This window comes from Ctenocephalides felis, unplaced genomic scaffold (genome assembly GCF_003426905.1).
Source record: "Ctenocephalides felis isolate EL2017-DRISC unplaced genomic scaffold, ASM342690v1 CF-g0.4_SCAFFOLD_01886, whole genome shotgun sequence".
Classification (NCBI taxonomy): Eukaryota; Metazoa; Arthropoda; class Insecta; order Siphonaptera; family Pulicidae; genus Ctenocephalides; species Ctenocephalides felis.
In genome coordinates, this window is record NW_020538040.1 from 7,943,104 (window position 1) to 7,966,232 (window position 23,129).

The following is a 23,129-nucleotide window of genomic DNA, read 5'->3' on the forward strand; positions in this document are numbered from 1 at the left end:
CTGTATCTGTTTTCATTTTACTATATTTAATTCTATGTATTAATTTGCACTTTTTCATTTTAATAGTTTTATTTAATGAACTATCTAAAGAACCAAATAAAATTTCCAATACGTGTAAATAATTATTTACATTAAGTAGTCAATTAATTGACTTAATCCTGAACCTATTTAAGGAAAACCTGTGTAGATTTTTATTTCTTGATTTAAAGTGAATATAAAACGTGTATATTGCAAACTTTAATAGTTTTTTATTACCAAACCACATTCTTTAGACTAATAATATTTTAGGGTGATTCATTTTAGACCATTATCAAAGTTTTAACAAACTCGCGAAAATAAACTTTCAACAATTTGCAAAGAAATAGCTTTCAACTTAATTGCAAAGAAATAGCTCAACTAATCTTTGCTTCAAAACTATTCAACAATATTTCCTTTGAATTGATTGTTTGAATATAATCTTTGATTTAATTCCAATAGTTTTGCTTACACTGTTTTCCTACATTATATTACAATATCTATAACTTTTGAGAAGTTATCAATCCTTTGTCATCAATTGGTACACATTGTGTGTATTAGAAGACTAGCTTTATTATTTATGCTTTTCCTAGGTTTACTACCATTAAATATTTAAAGATGCATTTTACAATATATAAGATACAATGTGCCTTTTCAGATTATGCTTATGAAGTGCCAACATATATTTTTTAATAGAGTTTCCTTTTAATTATCCAGTCTAGCTATAGTCAAATATGTTCTAACAAAAAATCACTTTTTATCAACTCTGGATAATTCTTTTTCAACTCAGAAGTAAATATTTTTGAAGGTTGTATTAGATTATGAGCTTTTTTCAAACTTGCTTCACATTTAATATTTATATGCTACATAAGCTATGTAAATTTCGAAAAAATGACCATCGGTGCAGTTATATTCCAAAACACTTTCCTGCTTTTCATCCACACTTGTTCAATTGGTATTTTATTTGAATCATCAAAAAAATAAATGTTTATTATGCCCAACTTCGAAAATCATTTTGAATATATGTATTCAATGTGCTAGAGTTCCAGATTCTGAACAATTATTCTTAAATAATATGCAAAAAAAAATTTCAGATGGCTAATACAAAAAAAAAACTGTAGATCTCGTTCATTCAACTTCTGTGCCTTTTGCATTTATGTAATTTTATTGAAAACTGGAGCAATATTATTGCAGACTCCTTCAATTAAATTTGATCTGAATATTTCATATTAATGGAGAATTTAAAATGGAGAAATTAAAAAAATACTTTCACTTAACCATTAATTTATTATTTATGTTGTTATTATAATATTCAAACTTCAAAGAGAATATCATACAACACAAGCATAAGTTAAAATATTTGTACTATTCCAATTACAAACATTTTATTCTCTGTTAAATTCTTTATTTATAAATGTTACGATGTACAAAAAGAAAATATTGAAAAATATTTTAAATAAATATCACTTCAATTTACCTAAACTACTTATTGACCAACTAGACCTAAGTAATCATCCATCAATGTACCGATAGCAAACTAAAAGTAAAAACACAATTAAAATTATTCGATAGTATGACAAGTAATATAAAAAAAAATTTAAACTTACAATGCCTCCAGCGTCAACTCGTGTTCCAACAATTTTTAATCTTATTTCATCTTCAGCAGCTATAACATTATCCTCAGCGTTTGATTTATAACAAGGTGGATTTATATTCGGACAAAATTGCATATCAGATGGTATTGACTACAATAAAATTTTTAATAGTATAATAACTCTTCTCATTTTTATTGTAAATTATATAAAAATGATATACTTACGTGATGGGAAATGAAACATGATAAAGGACCAATCTCAGCAAACATGCCAACCTAAAATTTACAAAATAAAGTATCAGTAATATGTTTTAACTGAATGCAATTAAAATTAGTAATATTACCTTATTAACTTGTGTTACAACTGCATCAAGAACTTCGCCTTTAAATGGTCGAAAAACTATAGCTTTATACTTAACAGGATAAACTACAAAACCTTGGCCCGGTAAAATTAAACCTGATCCAATACTATCAATAGTTGTTACGGCTATTACAAAACCATACCTACAAAACAGAAACATTAAGGTTAATATTTAATAACTAATATTTTAATTAAGTTTCTAATTGATTTATATAAGTGTAAAACATACTTTCCAGTACAAGTTCCTTCGACTTCTGTGAAAAGCTTCTGTTTCACTGTATCCAATAATTGGGGCCCAAAATATCGCGGATGTAATAATATTTCATGCTCCAATGAAATCTAAATTGGTATATAAATTAATAATATATAATATAATAATATATGCATAGAAATTATAAATGCTTAATGCTACATATATTGTTCTCGTAAACTCAGTCTCAAAACATTATCTGAGTTAATTATCATATTACAATGAATATGAAATAATGTTTGTATTATAACAATTATTATGACATAGTTATAGCCAATAACGTTTACAACATGTATGAATATAAATTCATGCATCAATCTGTACAATTTAAATCAAAACATAATATGGGTTTATTATGCAAGTACATAGTTCTGCCATAAATATCAATGTAAAAATTGTAAATGAACTCATTTTTATAAACAACGTTACGTTATTTATCGAATTTATAAACATTTATTGAATTTAGTGAAACATCACAGAACATAACCTCAATTATACAATAGAGATTTATACACTGCACTTACATGGTAAAACATTTTTTTTATCTTATAAAACTTTTTTGCTTATAACACAATAACACTATCACTTATTATATATTATATATGCAATTAATAATTATACTCTTTAATCAATTTGCATTAATGCAATCAGACATAAATAAATTCATCCGACATATTGTTGTTGTCAGTTGTCAAATGCAATTCTTTGGAGTGAAGTTGACGCTAGCTGTCACTTGAACCGCGAAAATTTAACGCGAATTTGAATCATAAAAAGAAAATTTAAACATAGTTAGATGTCACTAGTTTTTGCAGCAAAATAGTCGAAACTATTTATTATGTACGTTTCGGCATTGTATGTGTAATGTGTGTCATCATTCAAGATGAAAAAATAATTATTTCACAAATGCCTAACTTTAAAATAAGTTAAAAAATTATAATTTTAAAGTAATTAACTTTCCGTAGGGTAAGTTATTGTAATCGTCCAAAAATCGAACATTTTGTATGTCCGCATTTTTTCGACCACGTTTTCGGGCACACGGATCAACCGATTTGAACAATTAAAGAAACATTCGATTCCTATTGATAGAAAGAAGTGGTGATTAGTTTTTGGCAAAGGCAAGTCTAGCGATTTCGGAGATACGGAGCAGAGTGCAGAAAATATATTTCGAGTTTTTGAGAGAACGGAGTATCCGATTTGAATGATTCAAGAAACGAGGGAGAAGAGGTAAATAGTTTTTAGCAAAGGCAGGTCCAGCCGTTATGGAGATACCCAGCTAAGTGTGCAAAAAATCTCAATTTTTGAGAGAACTAAGCATCCGAATTGAATGATTCAAAAAACAATGTTGTAGTATTTATAATAGTCTATTTCAAAACATTTAATATTCCTTGAACAGCTCGTTACGGTATGGGAAGTTCCAGTAATTTGCCTTAAGGCACGATGCCATACACAACTAGTTTATGATTGATTTTTCAATAAAGATTTATTGATATAAAATAGTTTCTTAACATAAAATTAATCAATATAGTTGTTAAAATTATCACTATATACTAAAACTTACCCCTAACCATCATTTACCATCCGAATTCTCAATTTGACACAGCAGCATCACACTTCTCAATATCCAAAATTCACTTTTTTTCTTCGACGGCAAAAGAATACTTGTGATAAAATTGGAACTTCTATCGTCTACCGAAGTGGCCGTACAATGCTCACAATCGGAAATTCCATACACTGGGGCCTCGTAATGATCTTTGCGGAACACCAAAATGCCATCTAAACGAGGTGTTATTTTGATGGCAGGCATCTGAGAGTATATTTTGTTTAAATCCTGCTCCGCTAAAATTTTATTTTTAAAATCCCATTTGGCACATTGTAGATACAAACCGTGGATGACGATGGATGATGTAGGTAAATCTCCGTAGAGAAATGATGCCTGGGAATAGAATTAATAGTTACCCAATTTTTTGTGTAAAATCAATAATAATATTCTTACATCGGTCATTCCTTCTCTGTGAGATTTAAAAATATCCTCCTGTTCAATTAGATTTGGCAGGACGTTAAAGTCGAGCGTAACTTGGTCTAGAGAACTTTGTCCTCTTCTACAGAAGACTTGTTTGATGGCTGAGAGAAATCCTCGAGGTTCGAAAAATCCTGGAAACCAGTAACTCAAAGGCTCACCGAAACTGTACCAATTCTAAAAAAATGTCAATTAGTGTCATTTTGCCTTATACAAACTTCCCAATATTTGCAAATAACAAATTTAATCAACATTAATTTGATATCTACGCAATGCAAATCATCGAATCATCAAATCATTTACACAAAATCAAATCAATATTTTAAGTTATTTTTAAAACAATCTAATGTTATTATTACTTCAATAAAGTCCAGTCTGATTTGAAGATCATACGCCCATTCAGCAAGCGATTTAGTAGATCTGTAGCTTTTCTGAGACCAGGTTTTTGGTATTTTATCATGATATAGAGATGTGTAGACGTCTTCCAGAGCATCAGACAGTAATAACATACCCTAAAAATAATACACAAACGGTGGAATACCAAATTTTCAAAATTTTTGACACTGACATGCTCTTAGCAAATCTTCTTCTATGTAGTTATATAAATTTAAATGACGTTTGAACTATATTAGATGAAGGCAAAAAACCAATTCCACAAATTCAATAAAATAGGTTACTGAAATTAAGTAGGTATAATTGGTTTTACCTTTAAGGCCTTTTCTATGTTATCCACAGACGTGTGCACTACTGCCAATAAATTGTTATAGAGACTAACTTCTTGCAAAAGTACGCATGTCAAAGGCGAAAAGTAGCCACCAGAATCCTTCTGTAGAAATAAAACCGATGATGAAATAAAGCCAAAATAATGAAAATTTAGAATCTTTATCTTACCTGTGACAGTTGAGAATACATTTTATTTGTTGCGATAGTTTTAGGTAAATGATCTATTATAAAATCAGTCTTGTTATGCACTATTTCATCATATGCAGATTTAGAATCTTCATCCACAATATCTTTTTTGGTAAGAGATGAAATCAAATTACGATTTTCTTGCGTCTGAAGTGAAAAATGATGAGTAAAATAAGCTAAGGAGTAAAAACAGTATTTTTGATAATCTTGTGACATATAGTTGAAAAATATTGCGCATTGTAACAAAAAGATTTTTTTGGTATTTACTCTCGACGCTTTGGAACTACAGTTAAGTTCCGTTCTCAGGCTCTATATTTGTTAAATCAGTCATTTAGAGATTTATGATATACTCCTTTAAATTTTAAATTGTTTATCAATTCTCAACTTGCCTTTGTTATATTGTTCATTATAATATCTAAATATTCTGATCCTAACAGAAAGCCTAGAACATTACTAGTTCCAAAACGTCGAGAAAACATATTTAAAACGTGTTTTTATTTTAATTAATAACAGATTAAGATATGTTATTATCAATTGTTATTAATTTATCAATGACATAATAAATCTTTATTTTATCTTACCAAATAAATCAAATCCACATTATCATGCAAACCGAAAAGTTCACAAGTGCTTTGGTGTGGTAATTCATCAACGTATTTCTGAAACTCCTGTAAAGTTTCATAATCCGGACAATAGTATATTCCTGATTCTGAATACAAATGTTCTTCCCTTATGGCCCTTTCAGAGAAGAAATTTTCCAATATTGTTTGCAGCAAACGCATATCATTTTGTTTTGTTATGTTACCTTGAAATGTAATAAAAATATTTACTTATTAAGTCAAATATTGTATTAGGATCACAATTATAACAATATTTTTTATTTAGAAAATCAAAGGTTCATTTTGACATTATATTCAAGTTTCTGAAACTAAATAACAGTGCTCAAACCAAAAATCTAACAACGAAAATATACTTACTTTACTTTAAAATAGTATCGATAAAAATATCATACTTTGCTTGTTTTAGAGAGAATTGTGTTAAATCAATTTATTAAACATACCTCCGTATATGACCATTCCGACCAAATATAACAAATCCTCCCAAGGTATCTTGTATCTTTTTCCGCTATAAAAAAGGCTATCCCCTGCAGCCTCCAGACAACGCTGCTTCACTTCCTCCATAGCAAATCGACGGTCATAATAAGAAAAATGGTATGGAGGCGACTGCATCCACCCAATAGACGCAGGCAACAAAGATCTTTCGCAAATTACGGCATGGAAGAACTGGAGGCCAAAAATCATGGATCGCCAGCGTCGACCCAGAGCTAAAGAAAAAAAGGTAATAAATTATCTGGTTTATTAGGATTAAAAAAATTGGTATTGGTTTAGCGTACGATGTTCTTCGAACCAGTCTTCCTGCTGGAGATCTTCTAAGGCATACTTGAGGTGAGATCTGACAGTCCATTGTTTTTCGCATGCGTATTTTGAGCAGTCGCGCAAACAGGCTCGCATTGCTCCCTGATCATAATAGATATCATTAATTATTTATTTATTTAAAGAAATAGATGAGATGTTGATACATGGGGCATCTAATAATGACCAAATTTTAGTTGGCATATTAACGACAGCATTTAAAATAATATTCAGTTTATTCAAATTTGGATCTTGTTAAATGTAATATATTGGGATTTTTTTCAGTATTATTAGTAAAGGTAGTACCAGTCATTGTAATAACATAACAATCGGTAATAAAACTTGCCATAAAACATAAAACTTGCAAGGAAGATCTATTTTATAACCTTGACTAAATGTCTTTTGTATTTTAGAGTATTACCTCTGAACTAGCATTTTTGGATTCAGATTTTTGAACATTGTCACAAGTCATCATCAAGCGGAATGTAGGATGCACTGAAACTGATCTAGTCGGATCACCCGATCCAATCTCTTGAATAATGGAATCCAATTGCGGCAACCAGGCTGGTAATAAATGTATATTCTGTAAATAAATTTTGAAAAAACAAGCTTTAGCAGAAGGAATTTGGACAGTCTCTATACTAAGATCATATACATAATTTTAGAGCATATACTGGGAGAGACTTGGCAAATCTGACCTCAAGTCGTAAGATTTGGCAAATCTGATTTTAAGTCATTTATCGACCTGTAAAACGATCCATCCGCCGTCCTGTCTACACCTCTCGATGGCTGATTCTGCAGCATGTTCCTGTCCCCGGCCCAAAGTGACTATTTCTAATCTCGGTTCAAATAGCATATTTCCAAAGACGGAGAACTTCTTTTCGTAACTTGTTTCTGGCAATAGAACGTATTGTTCGATGGATTGATGAGATTGTTGCGCCAACTGTTGGTCTAGAGATCCAACCATAGATGCTGATTTCGAAGCATGTCTTGAGGATCTCACCGAATCCGATTTGGAGCTGGCTGGAGTCCTAGATCCTAAATCTGAACCTAAATAGAAATGATAAAGGAATACTTTAATAAATAATCTTCAATGTTATCATGGTTGTTCTGTATTCACCCCTTATGAATATTACCTATGACCGAATCCAGGGCAAATTGTTCGAGAAATGAGGAGTCTCCGTGCCTGGATGCCGCGCGGCTGAAGGGGCGCGCAGTGTCGCTGGTCGACAATGGTGCTTCGCCAATGTCGAGGCCGCTCGCTTTTGTGCCGGTGGACGATTGGCTCTTTTCTTTCGGCACCTTTCCAGAAACAGAACCTAAAGGATTAAAAACAAACTCAAATACAACTGTATGGTGAAGTTACACAATTTTGAACCCCGAGGACGAAAGATCTAATTTACTAGTGAGTTTGTGAAAAAATGTTGTATGTATTTAAATCGATATATTGTGTAAAGATCAAGCTTTCGGACCGTGGTCGTGAAACTCGCTCTGGACAATCTTACATTGGGCAGTAACGATGTCCATTTTCACTAGAACCATATAGATAAAAAATATATTTACAATTAAAAATAAGTCCATTTCGAGTACAGCGGTGTAAAATGGCAATGGGCGCTATTCTTCTCCGAATCGATTTAGAGTTTAACTCAGTTCACGGACCTGCCTTAGGCAGTGAGACCCATAATTGCTAATAATTTAATTTAATTTTATTTCAAATCTATAATTTATGTCATCTTACCCAAGTCCTCTTCTTGTATTCCTTCAGTTAGTTCTGTCTTCTCGGGCACGTGGATCGGTTGAAGAAGTGGCATCGGTTTCGAGGCGACAAATTGTATCGCGTAAAGAGGATTCGCACCTGGAGTCAGGATGAACACTATCGGAGTTCTGCAGTCCGAATTAAAAAGTCTACAATAGAAACAAAGATTTTTGTATTAATAAGTTGGCCGGCGAAGGAAAACCACAATCACAATTCTGTCAGATGTTGATAGTCATTGCCACAGACTTTCCACAGTAATGGTCAAACGTGCATCGCGTCTTCAAAAGTTTATTTTGAGGTTGGTTTTGTCACGTTCTTTGTTACTTATTTATTGTTTTTATTGAAATTGAAGTACTAGTGATTTCAATCATTTTATTTTATTCGGTGGAATTTTGATTATTTATTCATTTCTGTTCACTTTTGGACTAAATGGCATAAATATATAATGAAAATAATGACACTATAATTAAGTACTATTTTGTAAGAACTACAAGATGGTTCATTCGAGGCTAAAAAAAATTGCATTTATTGAAAGTTACGATGTACAATTTATTCCCTTTGGGTACATGACTCATGTGCTGATGTCCCAAAGACCAAACAATTTATTTGTGAACAGACTTCTTAAAAATTAGTATATAAATATGTGCTTATGTCCTTATGTCCTTTATATGTCATTTTGTCCCTACTGTATAGATAATATAGTATTTGTAATTTTTTCTTAAGAAATATGTTATTACAGTTCTTACTTAATCAAAAAAATTCGTTATTGGTAGTCAATGAACCTAAGATGAATAAAAACAGTGGAAACCGATTGTAATATCATTAAATAAATAAATATCATTTAAAACAAAACAGCATGTCATATTGATCCCTATTAGTAGATATATTACTTCCCTATTTGTAGAGTCTCTTAATTCTTCCATGGATTATATTTTATTTGTTGAAATATGTTATTACAGTTCTTACTTAATCAAAAAAATTCGTTATTGGTAGTCAATGAACCTAAGATGAATAAAAACAGTGGAAACCGATTGTAATATCATTAAATAAATAAATATCATTTAAAACAAAACAGCATGTCATATTGATCCCTATTAGTAGATATATTACTTCCCTATTTGTAGAGTCTCTTAATTCTTCCATGGATTATATTTTATATTATATTTTATTTATATTATATTATATTATTTATTAGATTATATTTATATTATATTTTATTTATAATTTAGTTACTTACATTTGTTTCATAGGTTTAGTTCGGTTTTCAGTGAATTCTTTTCCCAAAACTAAGGTCACATAAGCGGCCATTGCCTTTCTCAGATTCACTTCTTGCAATATTTGTATCAGGATGAGTTTATCGAAAGGTTTTAATTTATTTGACCAATTTATATCAGATTTCACTGCGACAGCACCAGGCAAGAAAATTGTCTAAAAATAAAAAAAATATTTATAATAATGTAGAGATCGAGATAGTTTTATAGTATTGAAGCATTTACATGAAAGCAGTGCATATTGCAATATTTATACCAATTCAATGAAAAGTAACAGAAAAAAATATTCTAAGTTTTTTATTGTCAAATCTTGACACCAAATAAATATTAACGATCCAATAATATTAGAATGTTAGAATTTGATCTTGTCAATAAAAATTTTCTATGCCTGTTTAAAATCTCCAATTGAAATTTTGATAATTTTCTGTGCATCTTCTCGTAATCCATCAAAAACATTGAATTTATCAGTTAGATCACAAATATCATTCCACATTTCGTCCGGCATGCCGGTCGGATTTGTTTCTGACCAACTTTTGGCTTTATCTTCCATATTAGGCTGGCGACAATGCAGAAAATATTTCAATTTTTCATCATTCAGATTTCCTACGGTAAAAACAAATCATATTTGAGGTTATCCATTAACTTGATATATTAAAATTAATATTAGGAAACCATTTAATTTAGTGACATTATTATCTAATACAGAAATATATAAATTTTTAATTAATTTTATATCGGAGTGTAAAATTAAGTTGAAGAATTATGTGTAGACAAGCTTATAAGTATACATTTTATATTATTTAGAGTAGTAATGATTTATATTAGACTGTAAGTGGCTAGATGTAATTTAGAAATATATATAAAAAAAATTAAAATTAATATCTAATTTAACTCAATATAAAAAATAATATTTTGTTTTATAAATACCTTGTTGTTTGTCAACTGTCGACGCCAAAAGAAAACTGAAGAGTAACTGAAAATGATTATTGTTAATTATAATTTTCATAAATAGAAAAACTGAAATAGAATATTCTCATTTCTCATATAAGTTATCTTATTTGAAATTTTTGCAACCAAAAATGAGCTCATAGTATCTGAGAATAATTAAATATATGTATAGACTATTTAAAAAATTGCAGTAAGAAAGAGAAAATTTGTAAAAAAACTTCATAAAAATAAATATATTTGTACGCAATAGCAAATAATAAATGATGTCGACAATTTTAATATATTTTGTTAATTTAATTATATAATAATTGTTATTGATTTTAGTATGAACTTGTTTAAATATGATTATTCTTGGCTTGTAACAAGTATTCATTTTATCCAAGTAGGGATAAGGCACAAATGTTCATTAATTATTCAATAATTATTATTAAATTTATTCTATAACTTTTATTTTCTTTATTTTTATGTACTATTATGTAACATACCCTGTGTTTTTCGAAAAGACCTCTCGAAATATCGTCGTAAATTTCATAAATTGTAGCTTGCATCAAGAACAAAAGTCTCTCTTTAATATTTGTATATCTTGGAGTTCTGACGATTACATTTCTCAATATCTAAAAAGTAAGATTAAAGTTTATATTTATTATATATATATATATATATATATATATTTATATATATACTTAGAATGTTTATTTGCAGCCAAATAGTCGAAATAAAAAAAAGGATTAACTTATTATTATGTACGTATCGACACTGTATTTGAGTCATCATTTAGCACGTTAACAAATTCAAACAAAAAAACATAAATTCTAGACATTATTTAATGAAAAAACAAACAATTGAATAAAATTGATTAAAGTAAAATAATTTAATTATGCAGTTAGTTACATGATTGACAAATTGTAAATGGAAAACAAAAGATTAAGAAACAAGGGGGTTCACAAATGTTGATCCAGAGTCGAATTCTGAGAATTCTGGTTTGGTATGCATAGATATTTTTGTCAAGTCATGTTGTAATTTTATTCACTTATTTTGTAATTTTATAAAATTAGTTTCAACAATATAATTACCTGTTTAAAATATTTCAAGGAAAACTGATACATTTCATCGATATCCGCCAATTGCGCAACCACAAAGTACAATGCGGCCCCTCTTGCAGCCAGCGGCCGATACCTGTTCCTTTCCTTGGTAATTTTTGTTTCAATCTTCTCATGGCTTTGTAGCCTTGATAAAATTATCAGTGATGTTTCCTAACAAAACAAAATTATTGTTCATATATTTACATTAACTTTAAATGTTACATTTGTTATAGACAAATTACCATGCTTCGGTTCAATGTATCGACCAACTCTTCGTTGTCTAAAAGGCACCCTGTAGCAGAAAACAAGACATTTAATGCTTGGTCTTCGAGTTCTGATATATATTTTTTGTCTGCCGTTATTTTTGCAGCCAATTCATCATCACGCTTTTCTAAATCGGGTCTTTCCAAGGCTAAGGCTTCTGATAAAATTTGCTCCTGTAGGAAATATTGAATTTGATAGAATATATTTTGGATGAGTAGGAATAAAAGTCAGTTGGTATAAAATTATACAAATATATAAAATTTTGACTCATATTTCAATGGCTTTTCTAATAGTGGTGGTGATCCTAAAAACAGTCAGAAGTGTTTGCAATAAACTTTAAGTGCCTTTAAAAATAATTGTATTTTGAGTATTCTGTCTAAGGCATATAAAACCACATCTTCCAAATCTTACTAAACTTATTGTATTGTCATTTAAAACAAGTTATTACAAGGTCCAAAAGCATCTCACACGTTTTTAAATATTACGAACTTATGCTACAATAAGTCCCTAGCTCTCTTATTTGAAATTGATAAAATTATTATAACCACTTTGTTTTCTAGTAAAATAATTTTCATCCAACTTACTTCCAGGCCTTCTCTTGTAGCACTGAAGTCGACCAAAGTCACTTCTGCTGATCTGCATGCCTCCGGAGGATTGGCAACACGAGACGTCATATACAAACGAAATTTAGGTACATCGGAATCTTGCAGAGATTCGTTCGCACTCTAAATAAAAACACAAACATTTTCAAATCAATGATCAAAATTTTCAAAATGCTTTATTTTTTATTACCTGCATATTTATTTTCTTTTTCAAAAATGGGTTAAGCGACGGCTCCAAAAAGTCATCGATGTCTTCGATTAGCACCGGTCGACCGGTACGCATGCAAACTTCTATAGATCGATAGATATTTGGGGCTCGCATTTTTAGAATTCTTAGGTTGTTGTCTTTTTCTAAATTTCTGATCCAACGATTTGCCTAAAAAACATAAAACATAAAAATTAAAATTAGTTGATAATAATAACGTCAACCAAAATTTAATGATAGTACAATTTCATACTGCTCAAAACAAAAATGACGCATCTGCACAATTTTGTCGGCCTGCAAGACAGTAGCTATGAAACATTATGCAGATCATTTGAAACAAAGTAATATTTGAAGTCAAATATGCATGTGGAGCTAATTACTAAAAGACAAACCATTAAAAGGATGCTCAATTCATTTTTTTTTTTTCAAATTACCTGCAACTGTGGATCTATTATCAATGGCCACCTGACTGAGTTCATTATAATTATGGCATTCTCTTTAGAAGTGACATCTCGTGGAAGATCCTGGTGTACCCAAACACGGACTTGGTGCGGATCGCACATCACTGATCCAAAGCTAGATAAAATAAATAAATGCTAAAGTTTCTGTAAATGTGTAATATTTCTTATATCAGTATGTGAAATTGTCTATTACTCAAATTTTTCCGAACATGGAATTCCTGCCAACTTGGTGGCAACGCCCCAAATGCCAATGATCATGTTGCGGTAGTTTTGAGAAAATTGGCCCAAATAAGCTATGAAACCGGCACACAGTAAAACGTCTCCGGGGAGTGTTGATAGGTCTTTTTCGAACTTCTAAAATATAATAAAGACAGTTGATGAATGAAAAACCACCGGATTGAAATTTGAATCTGATTTACAAATCAATACAATCAATAGTTCAATAATATTGATCAAAATTTCGTTAAAATTTACATTAATAAAAAAATAAATAATTAAAGTTTTAAGTTTGAATTATCATCACTTACTTTTACGTTCTGTGTCCAAATAATCTGCTGGTCGCCCAATGCGGAACTGAGTCTGGACGCTCTCAACAGCCTGGTGGTGCACAGCTCGATATTATCTTTCAATTCAGCCTCGATTTTTAGATTCTCATCCATCTCATCTTGAATAGCTATAAATTGATAATTATTATATTACTACCAAGATTTGAAAGACCATTTTATGGAGATATGCAAAACATTTGGCCTTGCTTGGTAGTATATTATTTTGAAAGGACAAATCAGAAGGAACAGTTTAAATGACAAGCATTACAAAAAATTATTTACTGACTGTCTAAGAATATCCTTTCATTCCAAAGCAATATTGGTATAATTTACCGATTGTATAAGTTACCTTGTATCTTCTCTTCAATTTTGGAAAGTTGTCTTTGTTTCTCCTTAAACGATAACATAAGCTCATCCAGTTCGATTTCGCAGTTTTCAGCTAATTTCCTTTTGGGTTCATTGGATCTGTATATTTTGGCGTAAATTTCTACTGATTTCACCCAAACGCACAGAGATTTGGCCGTCTGAAAACATTCAGAACAAATAATCAGAAGAAGAAAAACAAGCAAAAGTTAAGATGAGAATATTGTTCTATTAATTACGAAAAGCTTACATAAAATTGATCTCATCAGCCTAGCATGTTCTAAATTTCAAAGATCAAGTATTTTACCGAATATTTTTGTAACAAATTTTAGTTTTAATATTATTATATCATATCAAATGAGGAGAACACAATCAATATCAACAGCAAAATTAATTTTCATATTTTATTTCTTCTAATATTTTTTAATTATTTACCTTGGATACTTTGATGACTGCATCGGGAAGAAAGTCTTTATTATTAACGTAATCCTTCAATTTCAGCAATTGCTTGTCGTCGATATTATTCTTATCTAAACTATGCAAACGATCTAGAAATCTAGGATCTCCCATCAAAGATTTTGCCACTGACCAATCGGCCCTAGAAATATAAAATTGGATAAAAATTCAGTGGCACTGAACTAAATAGTAGCAAAAATTATTAAAATATGTTGAAAGGTCTGATAAGTACAAATAATATTTGACTACTATTATGAATCATTACTACTACAACTAGTACTATGCATTCTAAATTTTTTAAGTTTGATGAATTTTTATAATTCAACCGTTTATCGTAGGCCTATATTATTTTAGTATGTAATTTTAGACTACAAAATCCATTGTCATGCAAAGATTCATCAAAATCGCCAAAAAAATTATTTCAACTTTCAATTACGAAGAAACAGTTCTTCACCAAATTGGCAGATCTTTACCAAAAACTAATCAACACGATTTCCAACCAATGTCTGTCAAACAGTTAGTTTTTGAAGTCAATTCAAAATTGTGGGATAAAACTTGGTCGAACAATTTTTCTGATTATTTAAATCGGTGCAGCAATTTCTGAAAAAACTTCGACTAAAAGTCCAAAATCGGCTCGCATACACAAACACACACAAACGTAAACACACATACTTTTTCTAAATTTGGTTCCATTCGATTCAGAACGACTTGTGACGTCGAGCAAATCGGATTTTCTGACAAAAACATTTTTTTCTTTCAGAAAGTAATTAAGTTATTATAGGTCATAATGAGATCTTATCTTTCTAACCAAAAATTCAATATCCATTATCTCACCTTTCTCCTAATAAAACGCACACTGCTTCCATAACAAAAACAATGAGATGAGGCGGCTTGGAGATGGCTCGAAGTTCGATAATATCCGGCTTTGTTATCGAGTTGAGAGCTGTTTCAGCAGCCTCCAGGGCGGGTATCGCTGCGTCCATCTCTCGTTGCGCTTCCTGCATCAGACGGGTGCATTCCATCGCCTTCTCCTGGAGATAAAAGATAATTATTAATTAATTAAAAAATGTTTATGTATCAAATATTTAGTCTTCAACCTTGGCAAGAACTTCTTCCTTTCCAACCACGGACTTAGCCTTAAGCTCTTTCTTTTGTTCCGCTGCCAAACTTTCAGCCAACTCCTGCAAAACATACGACTTCTCCGAAGATTGAGGTTCCAGTTCCTTCAATTCCACGTGCATGGCTTCAACGACATTTTTAGTTTCGTCAATTTTTTTCAAACCTGTCGCAATTCGGTTCTTGTTCGACATCAGAAATTCCGTTCGACTCGCATGAAGTTTTATATAAGATTTTATAAAACCGAAGAAAGTACTCGGAGTTATCTCGTAGCAACGCAACTTACTTGTGGTCGAGTAGTACTTTTGACTGAAATCTTCTATGGTCTATTTGGATAAAAATTTATTATCAGTAAATTAGTGACTAGGAAGTCAATTTTGATGTAAAAATTTGGTTGCAATAGTTTTTACCTTGTGCATGTAAACGCTCATTTCGAGCAATTTGTCAAAATGTTTCTGGTCACTCAGATCCTTAAGTGAAACTTTGGCGACGTGCTCTAAAGCTTCTGATGGCCAAGAGCTGAACCAGTCAATGACACAATTATTCACCAAGCCTGGGTAATCACGAATTTTTTTTCTGCAAAAAGTACAAATAGTGGAAACGACTCAATAGGTAAAAATCTCATTAAATTTGATGGATATTTATCTCATTTAAAAACAAATCTTATATAGCATAAAGAAAAAGCATATAAAATTTTAATACGTCAACATAATTCATATAAAATTTAAAAAATTAAATAGTCTGAATTTATGTATTTTGCTATATTTTTAATTATTTATTAACACTGACCTAAGCGAGTCCAGAGTTGGATTCATGCAGATGATGACACGGAGATTATCCTTGACGGTCCTAATAAAGGATTCGTATAATTTGCTCGTCCTCGTTTCTTGTTCCATGTGTTTGACTCTCCACGCGACGATCACTTTTTCCAATTGGTCATCTTCATATAATTCAGGAACATCGCCTAAAGATTGGAAATAATAATTATTGCTATAATACAAATAATAAATTTAGTGTCTTCTGTAACAAAATTTACATGTGCACACAAAATGTACACCTCTGTTCTAATAAGCAAATAGCTACCCCACTTATTTAAAACATCTAGTATTTTATTTATAGTTATTTGCTTAGATTTTAAATTTGTTTAGTGGCATGAACTAACACCTACCAGTACGTAAAACATCGTTCAAATCCTGCAAAATATTTCGTTTCACAGATTCTTGGGTATCAGAAAACATCAGGATCCTTTTCTCCTTTGCTATGCCAGTCTGCCAGTATATTTGCCTGAGATCTTCATGGAATGAGTATCGATCGTAACTTATCAAAGGTTCAATTTGATCACAACTAAATGAGAAAAAAATGTAACAAATATTAAATTGTGAAAAATAGTAAATGCACTGTAAAATATACTTTGCTTCTAAAAATAGTACTCACGGATATTCATTAATATAAGCCGCCAACTTTGTGATACCTCTTTTCCCTGTGCCACTGAGTCCGATCAGTAAACCGCAACCTCTCGTTAACTTCAGAATTCTGCAAATGATGAGCATATGTTCAATAACGTAATTGCTCAACATCGGAGTCACAACATTCTTCGATGAGAATCCTTGCAAGGATTCTGCTAAGTTAGCTCTTAATTCATCATAATCCTTAAGATACACGTATTGCCTATTGTCCTTGTTCACGTCACCAAATAAGATTTCGTTTTCTTGTAGAGTTTCTCCAAAATGTTCTTGAACCACATTGCGAAGGATCAGTTTGATGTCTTCGCGATCGGAGAGTTCAGTCAACTTGTCGTGAAAAACCTAAAAATTAAAAATATGAGACCAAATGGTTAAAATCGTGCTGGGCAAGTGAGTTTACAGTCAGGAGTCAATATCTTAGAACAAAAGTTACATTTAAATTTAACAAAATAATAAAATTTAGAGTCTTTTTCTACTAACTCTCAAGCCCTCATGGTAGAACAATCTCTGTGCCAACTTAGTAGTTTGATGTGAGATATCTTTCACCAACATTAGACCTTGGACAAACATTGACATCACAGTCAAAGAATATTGGCAATGTGCTCGATGAGGAGTTGTCGGCAATTCTATTTTCAGCCTGGTTATTAGAGTTATCAAGCATTCAGTCAAAGTTTCAGATATTTTAGTTATTTGTTCTGTTGGTTTATCGTCCTGAACGCATCCTGCCAGAAAGTGACCAGTCAGCATACTCTGAAAAAATATCAGTTATGAAAACTTTATAAAGAAGATTATTAAATTCAATTTAACTCTTACCCCAAAAATGCGTCGAGTTTCGGCGTCGTCCTTCTCCGGCGGAACCATGACGTTAAAGTGTCGAACGAAACGTGCGCGCAACGGAAACGTCATTCCTGCTGCACTCGAACAGGAGCAGGACATCACGCAATCTATTACTCGCAACCAGGATAACTTGTTGTAATCGTATATGGCTCCGTGCTCCAGGTATTGCCTAAAATAAAAAAAATACATTATAAGTGGGTAGTTCATACTAGCAATTAACTCCTCCGTCGATTCGGATGGTTTAGAAAGATTTTATTCATTCTTATTATCTTTGATTACTTGAATCACTGTATCACTTTAATATTTCTAAATAAATAACACGTTTATAAATGTTTTATTTATACATATATACATTTCATTTATACATATATACATTTTTACTTTTAAAAATTATGTTTTAAGCTTACCAGAATATTCAAAAAAATAAACTAAGTTTACCTTTTTTATTTCTTTATCTCAATCTTTCTCTATTCCCCTCTCTCTTTCTATCTATATCTATATTTCCTTATTTCTTATCTCTAAATTTTTGTATATTTCTCTATATACCTCTACAACTCTTTAATTGAAACCTCTCTTACTCTGCCTATGTCTACTTTTTTAATTATTTAGGTCTGTATCTCTCTATTCTCTATTGCTTTATCTCTCTTCATCTTTACTTTCTATATATCCGTTATAGCCTTTTATATCCGAAACATATAAATCTCTCTATCTCTCTCTATCTCTATCTTTCTCTATCTTTTTCTATTCCTCTTTATTTCTCTATCTTGATCTATCTTAATTTACTTTTATATCTATCTCTCTCTAATAAATTAAAATAATAAACCAAATTTTAAATAATAAAATTATGTAGTTACTCACATGATCACCAAATTGTCAAAAATTATGTCCAAATAGTACCAATTATCGATTTGGTAATCATGTGACTGACTACATAATATTGTCATTTAATTTACAGTTTATTATTTTATTTTATTCAATATCTTGTTTTCTTCATTAAGCAATGTCTTTAAATGTTTGTGTTTTTTGATGAATGACACACATACAGTGTCCAAACATACATAATAAATAGTTAAATTATTCATTGCTTTTCATTTTAATTATTTGACTGAAAATAAACATTTCATGAATAAATATATATCTTTATCTCCAGCTCTCTCTATCTATATCTCACAATCTCTATATCACTCTATCTATATCTCCTAATCTCTATATATCTCTATCTATATCTTACTATAAAAGACTGAAAGGAGTGGGAAGAAGAAGAATGTAGATGATTGACGACGAAAATACAGGGAACCGAAAAATAAAGCAGAGGATGAAGAAGCATGGAAGCAGAAGTTTGGAAAGGAAAATGCATAAAAAAAGGGGAGGGAAAATAGTGGTAAAGGGAATGATGGACGAAGTATAAGCGAATCATTTATATGTGGTAGCTCTCACATTATGGACCTGCCTTCTGGCAGATTACCATTTATTATTATATCTCACTATGCCCATCTTTATCTAAATCTCCTTCTACCTTTTCCACTTGATCAATAAATTCAATAGGCGTAACGTCATATGCCATTAGCCCGAAATTCAATCACCTGAACATCTCGGTGCATCCAATATCGCCATTAACGATGCTCATGGCGACGTTGTCCACATGGGCGAGCACCTTTTTTCCGTAAGGCGCCCCAATGGCTTTCCTGGCTCTCCGTTCCAATATCCGCTCGAACTTCCGCTGAGCCCTCGAGATGTTGGTCGACACCGACAGACGAACTCGGCAAACTTCGTACACTGGATTCAATTGTGAAACATAATCAAGAATCTGGGGAAAATGGTTTTAACGGAATATGAATTAGTATTAGTCAGGGATTTGTGGAAGAATTTAATTATCAATTTTTTTACTTGTCCTGCCATTGCAGACTTTCCTTGTCCGGCATCTCCGGTTAACATTATAGGCTTTTTAGCATTCAACAACATGCCTCCAACATATTTTATCATTTCCGTGTTCACCGTTGGTACAAAGATTTCATTAAATGGCTGTTGAGGATCATATGTAAATTTTGGTACTGCGTCCGACCACTTTTTGAAAACCAATTCGTTCGTATCCATGTAGACATACCATAAATTAGCAACATCGCTCAGGCTAGAGAAAGAATAACATATAAGAACTCAATATAAAATACAAAATAAATATATGGTATTTACTTGCTATCATTTATTTGTTGGAACATTTTTCTTATGTATATTTCTAGTTTATTTTTGGATGGTTGCGTTAAGTTGGATCCGAGAGACCAGAGTGATGCCCATGCAAAACTTTGGAGCAGATAAGTTGTTGATTCCGGTGCCATCATATCCACCTTGTCGTTATCAAGGAGTAAAATTTCCAAAAGAGAGCAGAGCATTTTTACCTTGCTCATATTCACCTAATTTATATATAAAATATTTTTTACAAAAATTATCTCTGATACGTCACTTTATTTTAATAATTGTTAGAGAGATAGATAAAAATGATAGGAATAGAGAAATGTAGATGGAGATAGAGATAGATAGAAAGGTATAATTAGAGAGATAGAGACATAAAAAACAGAAAGTCAGAGACAGAGATAGAGAAACACAGAAAGAAATAGAAAGAGATAGTGAGGAGTAAAGAAAGATAGAGAAAGATACAGTTATAGATGTGTGATAGTGAAGAAATATAGATAGAGATAGAGAGAATTAGAATGAGGTAGAGACAGGCCTGTGATTATAAAAATTGGCAGCTTTAAATGGTAAAAAAGTATTTTATGGTATAAAAAATTCAACCTGACTTGGAAGTTTAGTTTTTAACTCATTTTTATCAGCTGATGTATTGCTTTTACAATATGAGCTTGGCAATTAATTTCCGACAATTTTACTACTGTAAATATAACAAAAATATTCTCTTTACCTGATTAACTTGTTGAATACAGGTCATCTTAACAAATTTAAACATGTTTTCAAGATCCTTCTCGAACAGGTTGTTTAACAATTCCAGATGTTCGGAGCTAACAAAATCCTGCATGGTCTTCTGACCGCACCAAGATTTGATTAGTGGTTTATAACCCAAACCTTCAGGTTCCACGTACACTATACCACATCTGGATATTGTAGACGGAGATGCCTGTGAAAAAAGTACATGGTTAATTAACAAACTAAGTTAATTTAATTAGTAATGATAATTTTTGTCGTTAATTACCATGTCCACGGTCGCCGATTCAAAGATGAATCGAACGTATTTAGTCAATACAATTCGATCTGAATTAGCTAAACAAAGCCTGGCCGTTTCGTCCAAGGCCGAATTCAAATTTTCGGCCCAAAAACAATCGATAGGCCCGTCGAAAATGATCCATTGGTAAGCACCTGTCGTATCTTTCGATGCTTTACGAACAGTTAGACCTGAAACATAAAATATTAATGAAATTTAAACTTATATCAAAAGTTAGTGATAAGCAACCTAACTGCAAAAGGGTCCCAACTAAAGTGGTAGCCAAATAATTATTGTTATTTTTAACATATATTATATTAAGATAAATGATAAAGATAAAGAAACATTTGTACTCGGGTCAATGGTAGGAGACAAAAAGTCAACCTGTAGTTCTACTCATATTAATTAATGTATATTACTTTAATTTTTTTCTTACCAATCAGACCGTCGATCCACTCCCCAGATGCTTCGTCGAATCCTCCAAATAATTTTTCCAACGTCAACGCCTTAGGATAAATGATGACTTTAACAATATTTTCATAATTAACATTGTTAGATTTCTCTTCTTTTCTCAATTGCAACTTGTCCAGTGCCGCTGCCAAGTAGTTTATGATTGTAGTTTTGCCGCAACAGGCTTCTCCGAGAACAATGACACCTGGATAAAAATAATCATAAAAAATAGAAATGTTTATATATATGTGGTCAATCTTATATTGTTTTGACTTAACGGCAATGCCATTTGGATAATATATTTTAAGTTTTTATGTCAAAGTTTAAAAACATACATAATTGTAACACAATTATTTTATTTCAAATGTTTTTAAAATCTAAATGTAAGCCTATAGTTGATTATAATGAATGTACCTGTACGAATTTTCAAAGCATCAAAGAGCTGTCCCATGTCATTCAGATTATTGGACACCGGATGAAGGCCGTTTTCCATCATCAATTGAGCTGAAAATAGAAATTATTACAGTCACCAGTTATGAAACAGGTTTTTGATTTTTATATTTATTTGATATTTTTGATTAAGAGAAGCTAGGGGCATGTTGTACTAGTTTTTTTAATTAATATAACTTTTGATCCACTGACTATAACTTTAGATCTTTTCCAAAAACAATCCCAACTATATATCTATCCATATCCCTCTTCATCTCAATCTCCACCTATCTTTTCTTTCTATCTCTTTTAATCTTTCTTTATTTCTCTATCTGTATCTCTCTTCATTATTATTTATCCATATTCTTCTATTTCTATCGCTTTCTTTTTCTCATACCTCTATATTCCAATCTATCTATCTTTATCTATGTCTATCTTTCTCATATACTTTGTTCTGTGTCTATCTATCTTCTCTATTTTCTCTCTCAATCTATATTAATTTATGCTCTCTTTCACACATTAGTTTGCTAGTCAATATGCAAATTAAAATTTTCTAAAAGGAACTCTAAATTTTTTTAATACCCGCCGTTTCTTTGATTGCCGTTCTGATTTTGCTTTTTGGACTTTTAAATGTAGGAAATAAATCGATCAAGATCGCCTTGAAGACATCAGTGTCAGCATGAAGCATTCGAGGCATATGATTTTCGCACAATGCCCATAGGACTGCCTCCTCCTCGATTATGTCTGGCGCTTTCTGCATCCATCTGGCAGCACGAGCCTATAGTAATAGAATTATTTAGAAATTTAAAAAAAATCATAAATAAATATAAAAAGTAAACAAGTTATATTAGAATGCCACTAATGAGCAGAGATGAGCAATAATGTGCTTGAATTCGAGAATGAATAAGAAATGTAGACTTTAAGAAGTAACTGCAAAACCCACCACAAGTTCTTCGAGATGTAGTGCTGGAGAAATGTGAAGAAGATAAAATAAATTAATAAAAAATAAAGAAGTACTGCAAAAAGAAGTACTGCTAGAGAATAAAAATTTATTTGATTAAATATTGAAAAAAGTGAATACTGCTATGACATTCTGTATCTTATTTATTCCTTAC

General features: G+C 31.1%; 2 protein-coding genes across 2 annotated transcripts in view; both read right to left on the minus strand.

The window, feature by feature from the left end:
* Positions 1-1,409: 1,409 nt before the first annotated feature.
* LOC113377844 (DNA-directed RNA polymerase II subunit RPB7) lies at positions 1,410-2,905 on the minus strand. The gene is made up of 6 exons (XM_026618280.1): positions 2,745-2,905; positions 2,200-2,309; positions 1,954-2,113; positions 1,835-1,885; positions 1,623-1,760; positions 1,410-1,552 (listed from the first exon to the last, which is right to left on the minus strand). The coding sequence occupies exons 1-6, from the start codon at positions 2,754-2,756 to the stop codon at positions 1,502-1,504; spliced, it is 522 nt and encodes a 173-aa protein (XP_026474065.1). The 5' UTR covers positions 2,757-2,905; the 3' UTR covers positions 1,410-1,501.
* An 882-nt stretch (positions 2,906-3,787) lies between these two features.
* LOC113378645 (dynein heavy chain 6, axonemal-like) overlaps positions 3,788-23,129 on the minus strand; it is a 33,577-nt gene continuing 14,235 nt past the window's right edge. Inside the window, exons 25-63 of the mRNA XM_026619203.1 lie at positions 22,597-22,792; positions 22,000-22,089; positions 21,572-21,790; positions 21,127-21,326; positions 20,839-21,051; positions 20,118-20,335; positions 19,815-20,055; positions 19,511-19,734; positions 17,904-18,096; positions 17,571-17,840; positions 17,062-17,432; positions 16,796-16,971; positions 16,417-16,591; positions 16,038-16,203; positions 15,609-15,953; positions 15,346-15,542; positions 14,491-14,653; positions 14,042-14,216; positions 13,675-13,820; positions 13,341-13,501; positions 13,121-13,262; positions 12,747-12,857; positions 12,464-12,604; positions 11,858-12,052; positions 11,607-11,786; positions 11,019-11,147; positions 9,552-9,742; positions 8,297-8,463; positions 7,695-7,877; positions 7,336-7,608; positions 6,980-7,122; positions 6,540-6,663; positions 6,207-6,470; positions 5,728-5,951; positions 5,129-5,293; positions 4,944-5,063; positions 4,597-4,749; positions 4,214-4,414; positions 3,788-4,153 (exon numbers count right to left, since the gene is read on the minus strand). Of these exons, the coding sequence (XP_026474988.1) occupies positions 3,788-4,153; positions 4,214-4,414; positions 4,597-4,749; positions 4,944-5,063; positions 5,129-5,293; positions 5,728-5,951; positions 6,207-6,470; positions 6,540-6,663; positions 6,980-7,122; positions 7,336-7,608; positions 7,695-7,877; positions 8,297-8,463; positions 9,552-9,742; positions 11,019-11,147; positions 11,607-11,786; positions 11,858-12,052; positions 12,464-12,604; positions 12,747-12,857; positions 13,121-13,262; positions 13,341-13,501; positions 13,675-13,820; positions 14,042-14,216; positions 14,491-14,653; positions 15,346-15,542; positions 15,609-15,953; positions 16,038-16,203; positions 16,417-16,591; positions 16,796-16,971; positions 17,062-17,432; positions 17,571-17,840; positions 17,904-18,096; positions 19,511-19,734; positions 19,815-20,055; positions 20,118-20,335; positions 20,839-21,051; positions 21,127-21,326; positions 21,572-21,790; positions 22,000-22,089; positions 22,597-22,792 (7,611 nt within the window). The remainder of the gene's footprint in view (positions 4,154-4,213; positions 4,415-4,596; positions 4,750-4,943; positions 5,064-5,128; positions 5,294-5,727; positions 5,952-6,206; positions 6,471-6,539; positions 6,664-6,979; positions 7,123-7,335; positions 7,609-7,694; positions 7,878-8,296; positions 8,464-9,551; positions 9,743-11,018; positions 11,148-11,606; positions 11,787-11,857; positions 12,053-12,463; positions 12,605-12,746; positions 12,858-13,120; positions 13,263-13,340; positions 13,502-13,674; positions 13,821-14,041; positions 14,217-14,490; positions 14,654-15,345; positions 15,543-15,608; positions 15,954-16,037; positions 16,204-16,416; positions 16,592-16,795; positions 16,972-17,061; positions 17,433-17,570; positions 17,841-17,903; positions 18,097-19,510; positions 19,735-19,814; positions 20,056-20,117; positions 20,336-20,838; positions 21,052-21,126; positions 21,327-21,571; positions 21,791-21,999; positions 22,090-22,596; positions 22,793-23,129) is intronic.

Coding starts and splice junctions, on each gene's coding strand:
- LOC113377844 (XM_026618280.1), bottom strand. Junction 1,886..1,953: donor TTGTAACACAAGTTAATAAG/GTAATATTACTA, acceptor TGTAAATTTTAG/GTTGGCATGTTTGCTGAGAT. Junction 1,553..1,622: donor GAGTTGACGCTGGAGGCATT/GTAAGTTTAAAT, acceptor TTTTACTTTTAG/TTTGCTATCGGTACATTGAT.